The sequence below is a fragment of the Diaphorina citri genome, unplaced genomic scaffold (assembly GCF_000475195.1).
Source record: "Diaphorina citri unplaced genomic scaffold, Diaci psyllid genome assembly version 1.1 scaffold1201, whole genome shotgun sequence".
Taxonomy (NCBI): Eukaryota; Metazoa; Arthropoda; class Insecta; order Hemiptera; family Psyllidae; genus Diaphorina; species Diaphorina citri.
Genome location: NW_007378630.1, coordinates 30,449 through 40,871, shown reverse-complemented (window position 1 = coordinate 40,871; position 10,423 = coordinate 30,449). Strand labels below are relative to the sequence as shown.

The following is a 10,423-nucleotide window of genomic DNA, read 5'->3' as shown; positions in this document are numbered from 1 at the left end:
AAAAAAAAAAAAAAAAAAAAAAAAGGTCTGGGTGGGGGGGGGGGGGGGGGGGGATCGGATGAAACTCACGACAATTATTGGGAACTGGCCTTAAGAGTATAGTTTTTACCCTGATAAGGCTCAGGTGATGATGGCAGGTGTGAATGTGGTGTAACATGATTTACATGACAGACAGTATGACATGACGAAACAATTAATCCTAATAAAACAGGAGGGACTTTTGATATCAAAATATGAAGTGACGTATACGTAATGTTAGATTAGAATATGCATGTCAAGATTGTCAAGCATGCATATCATTCAAATGCATATTTTGCTCTCTTGTCCGAGGTATACTTGAGTTCGCGTCACCGATCTGGAATCTTCTTCTTCTTCTTCTTCTTCTTCTTTTTCTTTTTTTTCCAAATGCATATTTTGCTCTCTTGTCCGAGGTATACTTGAGTTCGCGTCACCGATCTGGAATCTTCTTCTTCTTCTTCTTCTTCTTCTTCTTCTTCTTTTTCTTTTTTTTCTTCTTCTTCTTCTTCTTCTTCTTCTCCTCCTTCTCATCCTCCTCTCAGTACATTTCAAGAAGTAGACAGATTCTTCTTCTTAATTTTCTTCTGCTTCTTCTTCTCCGTCTTCTTTTTCTTCCGCTCCTAACCTTCCTCTTCCTCCTTCTCCTCCTCCTTCTCCTCCTCCTCCTCCTCCTCCTCTTCTCCTTCTTCTTCTTCTCCTTCCTCGTTATCTGACGACACATTCAACATGCTGTGAGCCGCTGACGTCCGCCTTCTCAATTTCACTTTGCATGGAAATAAATTTCAAATATGCAAAATGGAGAAAAGAGAATAATGAGAGAAAAAATAATAATAGGGGGAAAAAAAACAAACAAAAAGTTTTTTTTTATATATAAACATAAAAAAATGTAAGAATAATAATAACAAAAGACTTTCAGTCTACTCTGTGAAAATCTCTCTTTTCTCTCTCTCTCTCTCTCTCTCTCCATCATCTCTCTTTCTCTCTCTCTCTCCATCATCTCTCTTTCTCTCTCTCTTACTCTCTCTCTCTCCCTCTCTCTCTCTTACTCTCTCCCTCCCTTCCTATCTCCCTCTCTCTCTCTCTCTTACTCTCTCTCTCCCTCTCTCTCTCTCTCTTACTCTCTCTCTCTCCCTCCCTCCCTTCCTATCTCTCTCTCTTATACTCTCTCTCTCTCTCTTACTCTCGCTCTCCATCATCTCTCTTTCTCTCTCTCTCTCTCTCTTACTCTCGCTCTCCATCATCTCTCTTTCTCTCTGCTCTCTTACTCTCTCTCTCTCCCTCCCTCCCTTCCTATCTCTCTCTCTCTTATACTCTCTCTCTCTCTCTTACTCTCGCTCTCCATCATCTCTCTTTCTCTCTGCTCTCTTACTCTCGCTCTCCATCATCTCTCTTTCTCTCTCTCTCTCTCTCTTACTCTCGCTCTCCATCATCTCTCTTTCTCTCTCTCTCTCCCTCTCTCTCTCTCTCTCTTACTCTCTCTCGTCCATTATGTCCCTGCTTTACTGTTAAGGCATGAAGTCCGTATTAGGATTAGGTAGGTACAGGTTTTATAAAAAAGGATGAATGCACTCAGCCTCTCTGTTTATATACTGGGGAGGATTTTGAGCTCTTAAAAAGGAAAAAAAATCTACAACTACTACCCGACAGATAGACAGAGAGAGAGAGAGAATCAGAGAGAGAGAGAGAGAGAGAGAGAGAATCAGAGCTGGAGAGAGAGAGAGAGAGAGTTGAGTCACATATAATATAGTAAGTTTGGGAACCGCTAGTATTCTATATGTATACGGTCAAACTTTCTTGACTTGGCGGGGCGGAGCGCTACCGCGCTCCTTAATAAGTCCCTATAGCAGGGGTTTCCAACTAGCTGCCCGCGGGCCACATGTGGCCCACCAGACCATTTTCGTGGCCCGCGAAGCTTTTTGGGGTTTGTACAAACTCACCTAAATGTAAAAAAAAGACCAGTGTAGTTATCATTCAGCCACAATTAGGAGAATACTTTTTGAAAAATTTCGCCTGCGGCGCTAAAAATTCGATCGACCTGCTTTTCTGAAGAGTTAGGCGGAGGGGGTTGTTCCCCTATGTAGGTACATATCTGCCCCGCGAAGTACCTCCCAATGTAGAATGTGGCCCGCTGACATATGGAAGTTGGAAAACCCTGCCCTATAGCAAAGTCCTGAACAATGGGCCATTTTTTAATACCCCACCATAAAGTTTACTCTTGATATCAAAAAGATATTTTGCCTCGACTTTCAACGTTCCAACGCAACATCAAGTCAGGAATTTTATGCAAAATGCAGCGTTTATGATGTAGGTATTTCTCTGTCATATTTTTACCTGGACAAATAAAAATTATAATATGTAATGGAAAACGAAATATCAAAAATATATTTGCAACAGAACATTAGGAGAATACTTTTTGAAAAATTTCGCCTGCGGCGCTAAAAATTCGATCGACCTGCTTTTCTGAAGAGTTAGGCGGAGGGGGTTGCTCCCCTATGTTAGGTACATATCTGGCCCGCGAAGTACCTCCCAATGTAGAATGTGGCCCGCTGACATATGGAAGTTGGAAAACCCTGCCCTATAGCAAAGTCCTGAACAATGGGCCATTTTTTAATACCCCACCATAAAGTTTACTCTTCATATCAAAAAGATATTTTGCCTCGACTTTCAACGTTCCAACGCAACATCAAGTCAGGAATTTTATGCAAAATGTAGCGTTTATGATGTAGGTGGTATTTCTCTGTCATATTTTTACCTAGACAAAAAATTATAATATGTAATGGAAAACGAAATATCAAAAGTATGTATATTTGCAACAGAACAATAAAATTCACACTGAAACATATCTCAACCATAATCGAAAGCCAAGAGAGAATTAAGACAGGAAAAAGCCAGCCGTTCCGAGAACGAACCTTATCCGTTCAGGATAAAATACGCCCCGGGCGGGAATCGAACCAACGACCCAGCGCTTACAAGGCTGTTTAAGCGACAGGAATACCGACCACCCTTTAGTTGACAAAAGACAGTCGACTGTCAAGAGGAGATATCATTTTTCATCTGGTTACAAGGCTGTTTAAGCGACAGGAATACCGACCACCCTTTAGTTGACAAAAGACAGTCGACTGTCAAGAGGAGATATCATTTTTCATGTGGAAAAATATACCTAGGTAGGTATGTGAGCGAAAGCTGAAATATAAATGCAAGCTAGGGGGCGGAAAACAATGAAAATGCCTTCTCAAGATACGATAAGAAATATTCGTACCTTTTCAAGATATGGCAGGAGATCTTGCATCTTGGTATTCATGGAATCCACAAACGCATCACCCAATAAAAAGGGAAACAAATGCCGTCAAGAAGAAAAAGAAGTTAATACTCGTACATATCAAGAGAAATAAGAAGAACATGAAAAAGGAGAAGACGAAGAAGAAGAATAACAACAACAACAACAAGAAGAAGAAGAAGAAGAAGAAGAAGAAGAAGAAGAAGAAGAAGAAGAAGAAGAGGAAAAGAAGAACAAAACTTAGAACAATGCTAGAATATCATCGTTATGGAGTGACAAAGAAAGAAGGGAAGAGAGAGAGAGAGAGAGGGAGAGGGAGAGAGAGAAAGAAGGGAAGAGAGAGAGGGAGAGAACATCTTCCGCTTGACAGAAATATGAAGTATGAAGTGAAGAAGAAGAAAAAGGAGGAGGAGGAAAAGAAGGAGGAGAAGGAGAAGAAGAAGAAATGACAATAAGATTTTCCATTAATTAAGAAACATGGGATGTTGAGACACTACCTTGTTTGCTAATCGGGCTAGGTGGGGGGAGAAGGAGGAGGAGGAGGAGAAGAAGAATGGGAGAGAGGGGATTCGTATCCTGGGACATCTTTCATTTTCATTTCCTTTTATTTGTGAATCTTTCCCTGTCCGCACCTACAAAACGTCTTCTAATTTTAACCCTCGCGCCGGAGACGAAGAGAAAATTTCAAAGTGAACCACCAGAAATCCGGAAAGCTAAAAATACTAAAAATAGTGCTTAAATGTAGGTACCTACCTATTTCTCCGGATCAGATAAACTTTAGGAGTTCGCAGGCCCCAGTTTGTGCACACCTGGATTGAAGGGCAATACCTACCTTAGCAGTAGGTATTAGGTAAGTATTATTGGGAACATGACGATTCGTCTCAAATTAGGTACTTTTTAACCTTTTTCATACCCTTATTTGTATTCGTCTCAAACTGAAAGTTAAGTTGAGAAAATAAATACCTACCGTTCGAAGGTTAACCACCTCCACACTGTCCTCCATCCTTTCCATCTCTTCTCTTCCTTTTCTTAGTTTTACCACCTCCCATTCCTTACATTTCCTATACCATATATTCTCTCGTCCCTATCCCATTTCTTCCCCCATTCCAATTCCAAGTCTTCCCACCCCCATTTCTTATTCTTACCCACCCCAACTTCCTACTCTTACCCGTATAATTTCCTTGTTATCCCCCCATTATCAATGTCTTGTTTCTGTTATTGACTCGAAGTTGGCATTGTATTTTATTTATTGTTGTCTTTTAATTATTAGCCTCTTTCATAATAGCACTGTCAAACTTTCTTTGCCAGCCTAGTTAGCTTAGTTGGTAGTGCGTCTGCCTTGTAAGCGCTAGGCCGCGGGTTCGATTCCCGCCCGGGGCGGATTTTATCCTGATGGGATAATGTTCGTTCACGGAACGGCTGGCTTTCTCCTATCCTGTCTTCCTTCTCTCTTTGATTTCGGGACGATAAGACCTTAGCAGTTACAGTTCCCTCTGTCAAACCTCTTGAAAAAAAAAGTCAGTGACAATAGCACATGTTGAATGCTCCACTTCCCGATGAACCACTGATGTTAAGCAACGTTGAGCGTGGGTTGGTTACTCTCTTAGAAGTTTGATAGAGGAAATTTAAATTTGTTTGTTTCACCATAAGTTTCGAAGGGTTAGTCTGAAAGTCTAGATAAAAGAAGTTTGATAGAGGGAACTGTAACTGACTGCTAAGGTCTTATCGTCCCGAAATCGAAGAGAGAAGGACAGGATAGGAGAAAGCCAGCCGTTCCGAGAACGAACCTTATCCGTTCAGGATAAAATCCGCCCCGAGCGGATTTCTTCTCCTTCTTCTTCTTGATTTTCTTCTTATTTTTAACCTAGATGGTTTTCCTTTAGTTTGTTTGTTTCTTTGCTTCGCCGTAAATCAGTCAGCGGGGATAGCACGTTGAATGCTCCACTTCCCGATGAATCACTGAAGTTAAGCAACGTTGAGCGTGGTTGGTCAGTGGTCACTCTCTTAGAAGTCTGACAGAGTAAATTTGTTTGCTTCACCATAAGTTTCGAAGGGTTAGTCTGATAAGTCTAGTTAAGAGACGTTTGATAGAGGGAACTGTAACTAACTGCTAAGGTCTTAGGTATCGTCCCGAAATAGAAGAGAGAAGGAAGGCAGGATAGGAAAAAGTCAGCCGTTCCGAGAACGAACATTATCCGTTCAGGATAAAATCCGCCCCGAGCGGATTTCTTCTTCTTCTTGATTTTCTTCTTATTTTTAATCTTCTTCTTCTTCTTCTTCTTCTTCTTCTTCTTCTTCTTCTTCTTCTTCTTCTTCTTCGTCTTCTTCTTCTTCTCCTCCTCTTCTTCTTGTCGACGTGCCTAAGTTACAACATATTTCATACGTTGCGCTGATGGTAACTGGAAACTTTTATAGCTCTCCGCCCCGCCAAGCCAAGAAAGTTTCACAGCGCTACTAGAACTTAGTTCGTTTAGGAAAAAGGAATTTTAATTGTGTTAAGCATAAATGCTTGTCACAAATGTCGCTCCCCGCTAAATACACTACGCTAAATTTTATGACTTGACTTGGACTCGAACCACCAACCTCCAGATCCGAAGTCCACCGTGCTAACCACTACACCACTGAGGTTGGATAGTTCGTTTAGGAATAAATCCATTCTATCTGTTGTTTTTTTTTTTCTGTTGCAGACCGGACATGGCCAACTCCAACCTGAAGCCTCCCATTCCGATGTCCTCCTCCCCTCCCCTCCTCAACTACCAATCTTCCAAGTCCCCACCCAAAGTCCCACCCAACTTCAAAAGCTCCGAATTCGTATCCAAACTGCTGGCCGCCACCCCGCCCTACCTGTACAACATCCCCCTGGTACCTCAGAATTACTTCTTCAGTGAAATGCTGAAGAGTTTCGTCCAGGCCAAGCACCATCATCAGAACCACGGAGGCAAAGACGGCATGGGCCTGCTCGGGAACACGGTGGGCAAGAAAGGTGAGTTGTCGGCAGTGTCGGGTGGTGAGGTTTTGCAAAGAGGAAGCTACACTGAGAAAAAAAAAAAATAAGTGGAAGAACTCTATCGTTGATTGAGTTACTTCCTATTATTTAGGTTTGTTGGAAATCTATAGTAAAGCGTCGAGCTTCCTGATATACATATAGAGTTCCATATTAGAGGTCCGGCACCCATTTACTTGGTTAGGCTTCCAGCACCCTACTTTTTATCTCCGTATATCTGCTTTTGGTACACAAAAAGCCCATCCCGAGGCTAAGGTGTAGGGGCAAACAGCCCTAAAGGATGGGTTAAGCTTCTACGAACAGCTTATGATCTAAGAATCCAGGGATTCCAAAACAAAGACATATCAGTATCAATAAATCCAAAATAGGTTCTTCATCCAAAATGACCTTATAACACGTTTCTTCATCTTGTCTCCCACCAGGACAAAAAGTAACTAGGAAACTTTTTTCAGGTCGCAAGAGACTATGGCAGGACATGTCCACGAACAACAACTATCTCAGCCAGAACCACAACTGTCTCCCAAAGGACGGAAAGAAGCTCGAACCTCTCGAGTTGACCAAAACCAACGCCATGACCGGGACTCAAACCCAGAACCACGCGTTCAAGAAGCTGCTGAAGAGGAAACCAGAGTTCCACGGGCTGAAGGCTAAGGAGGATGGCTCCTTGAAGCAGGAGATGCAGAATCAGAACTTTGATCCGGCGTACATGATGCCACCGCCACCTCCAGGACCTTTGACTGGAACGCAGCCCTTGGGAGCCAATCCAGGTAAGTGTCAGCCCTTGGGATATAGCCCTTAGCCAAGTCAGCCCTTGGAATATAGCCCTTAGCCAAGGTGAGGTCTTACGACCGAGGGTCAATTTGTTACTACCTACTCTGCCAAATTTGGCCAAAAATGGCCAAGAATAGAATTAACATTGATTTTTTTTTTTTTAATGGATACTTAGTCTGTGGCGTATAATATCTCTAGTCAAAATTTCTTGACTTGGCAGGGCGGAGACCTACCGCCCTCCAAAATTATGAAACCTTCAATATTTCCCGTGTTCCAGGAATAAACCAATCTCTCCCCGGACTTCCAGACCTGTCTGACGTCACAGGACTGAACAAGTTCTCCCCGTTCTGGAACTACTGGAACAGTCAGCAGAACTTGTCGTTCCAGAACCAAGGTGCCGGGTTCGATCCCCTGCACTTCTTCATCGACCTGCGCGTCTCTGGGCATATCTATGACAAGAAACTCTACACGGAGGGAGTGAATGAACCGCTGAACCTGCAGAAGCAGAACTTTGGCGCCAACGAAGGCATGGATGAGAAACCAGAGAAACCTAACACAAACGAAGAGGATGCGGAGGAAGCGAACAGCAAAAATGAAACAAACAACAACAACAAATTTGAAAATAATGATAACGATGATAAGAAAGTGATTAAACAAGAAGACGAACATGATAATGACAAGCTAAGAGACGAAGTGTCCAGTGCTAGAAACGACGTTAGAACCGAATCCGCATTCGAAATCCCCAACGACATTGACCGAAATCTGGACAGACGAACCAAAGGTGTCAAAAACAAAACCAAAACCAATTACGGGATAAACTACATTCTCAACAACTTGCCGAAAATCTACAAGAGCTTAGACGACGACAAAATTGACAAAGTCCGAGAGAACGAAACAGGAACCAACTTGAAGTATTTGAAGAGCTACCACAACAATTTGAGAAACAAGAGCGTGTATACGTTCCAGAACAATTACGAACATTTTGCGAAAACCAACATGGAAAGCAATGTCATAGGCAACAAACTCAATCAAGTGCAACACAACCAAACCCACAGTTTGGACGGTAAAGTCAAAGAACGAACGCAACTTGAAGTATTTGAAGAGCTACCACAACAATTTGAGAAACAAGAGCGTGTATACGTTCCAGAACAATTACGAACACTTTGCGAAATCCAACATGGAAAGCAATGTCATAGGCAACAAACTCAATCAAGAGCAACACAACCAAATCCACAGTTTGGACAGTAAAGTCAAAGAACGAACAGACGATGTCAAAATGGATTACCCTGGTAATGAAACCTGTCCACATCTGGATGTAACTAAAGATAGTTCTGACGAAGAGGAATATAGAGATGTTAGAAATGATTTCGTGGATGTGGAAAACTCTGAGAGTGAATTGGAGGAGAATAATAACAGTGAGGATGAATTCCCGGTAAGACAAGACACCTAGGTCAATACCTAAAGCACGGGATAAAATCTGCCCCGGGCGGGAATCTAACCCGCGGCCTAGCGCTTACAAGGCAGACGCGCTACAAACCAAGCTTACGAGGCTGACAAAATAAATTTTATTGGTTGTATTTTATTTATTTATTTTTTTTTTTTACATTCCCCGTAGATAATTTCTAGTCTACAATTCTAGTCATTTTGTAACAAATTTCATTATTCTAGTCATCGTTCGCAAATAGTTATACTGTTTATTTGCAATTAAAATAAATATTATTATACCTATACCTACCTACAAACTTATCTATTTAATCCCCACTCTTGAAAAGCAAAATTCTTTTCAAAACTCGATTTCAAATGCAAGATATACCCTACCTAAATGTACATTTTGCATTTTCCATCTTGCATTTTGCACATCTCTGGCGTAGAAGACAGGGATTCCGAAGAGAGAAGTAGGTAAGTATAAAAATCTGGTGTGAACATCACACGAATTTCCTTATCCTATTGAATGGTGCTTATTTGGGTGTTCTGTTGTAACATTTACAATATCTCTAACCGTTTAGTTAGTATAGCTGAAAACCGCCAAAAAGCGGTCAAAATACCGCCAACCGGAGCACCTATTTTAACCAAACGTTTTGTGTTGCATCCTTGTCACATTTGTGAACTACATACCAAATTTCAAATCTTGAGCTTATACCGTTCCCGAGATATTGTTAAATTACACCGAAAACCGCCAAAAAGCAGTAAAATGCCGCCAAGCGTTACACCGGTCTTAACCAAAAGTTTCGTGTCGCATCCTTGTCACATTTGAAAGATACATACCAAATTTCAACTCTCTAGCTCTTACCGTTCTCCAGATATTTTGTTTACAGACAGACAGACGGACAGACAGACACACAGACAGACACACACACGGACCAATGGCTGAAACTTCGTATTTAGGCTCTAGGGACCTCAAAACGTGTTTGGCACTAAAAACTGACCATCGAAAATTTGACCCGATTACATTACTTCCCTTCCTATAGGATAAGGAAAGTAAAAATGATAGAGTCTATAGCAGAGGTTCTCAAACTGGGGGGCGCGCCCCCCTGGGGGGGCATGGAGACAAATCAGGAGGGGGCGAAGTTTTCCTATAAAAAAAAATTATAACAAAATTACCTATCAGGTACTTAGTCTCCAACTCTAGTATCTTGAGATACGTCCTTGCCCTGCTTATTATCACTGCTGTTTCACCTTATGAGGGATTCGAACCATAAACCTCCAGTTCTGAAATTCCTCCCGCACTAACTGCTTGAGCCACTGAGGTTGGTTCGTTTTGTTATTTCATAAAACCTATAAATAGGTAACCTAACTTACTTGAATATAAAAAAAATCTCTCGTTTTGTTATTCCATAAAGCCATAGGTAAAAATAATATAGGTACCGAGGGGTTGGGTAAGGTAGGGGGGGAGGCGTGAAAAAAATGAGAATATGCCCAAAGGGGGCGCCATGCAAAAAAGTTTGAGAACCACTAGTCTATAGACTCTGCATTATTTTAATAAGTTTTGCAGGCGACTACCCGAGTACCCGCTACTAAAAGTCACAGTTGAAATAGCTCCCCAAACTCCCCATATATGTTGGGACATTTCAGTGTTCACCCCGTATTTACACTGAGGATGGGGCTTAGGCAATAAACGGCAATTAAAACACCCTGTATGTACTCTGATGGGGATTATAGGCATTAAATGGTAATTAAAGAAAAAGGAAAATCATCATTAAGCTCTCGTCATCTTGTCCTTCAACATTATCGGGAATCCGCCATGTTTCAATTAACTTCATTATATTCATAAGTTTTCTACGTTAAAATATCTATCCTGCGCCAGAACAAATGGTAATGGTTTCATTACCGTGATGGCATACGCCCTATTAAAT

General features: G+C 41.6%; 1 protein-coding gene across 1 annotated transcript in view; it reads left to right on the top strand.

Moving 5' to 3' along the window:
- LOC103514668 (homeobox protein 3) overlaps positions 1-8,637 on the top strand; it is a 25,399-nt gene extending 16,762 nt beyond the window's left edge. Inside the window, exons 2-5 of the mRNA XM_026827574.1 lie at positions 5,983-6,278; positions 6,752-7,066; positions 7,348-8,138; positions 8,320-8,637. Coding sequence (XP_026683375.1) covers positions 5,990-6,278; positions 6,752-7,066; positions 7,348-8,138; positions 8,320-8,520 — 1,596 coding nt within the window. The 5' untranslated portion in view covers positions 5,983-5,989 and the 3' untranslated portion in view covers positions 8,521-8,637. The remainder of the gene's footprint in view (positions 1-5,982; positions 6,279-6,751; positions 7,067-7,347; positions 8,139-8,319) is intronic.
- The last annotated feature ends 1,786 nt before the right edge of the window (positions 8,638-10,423 follow it).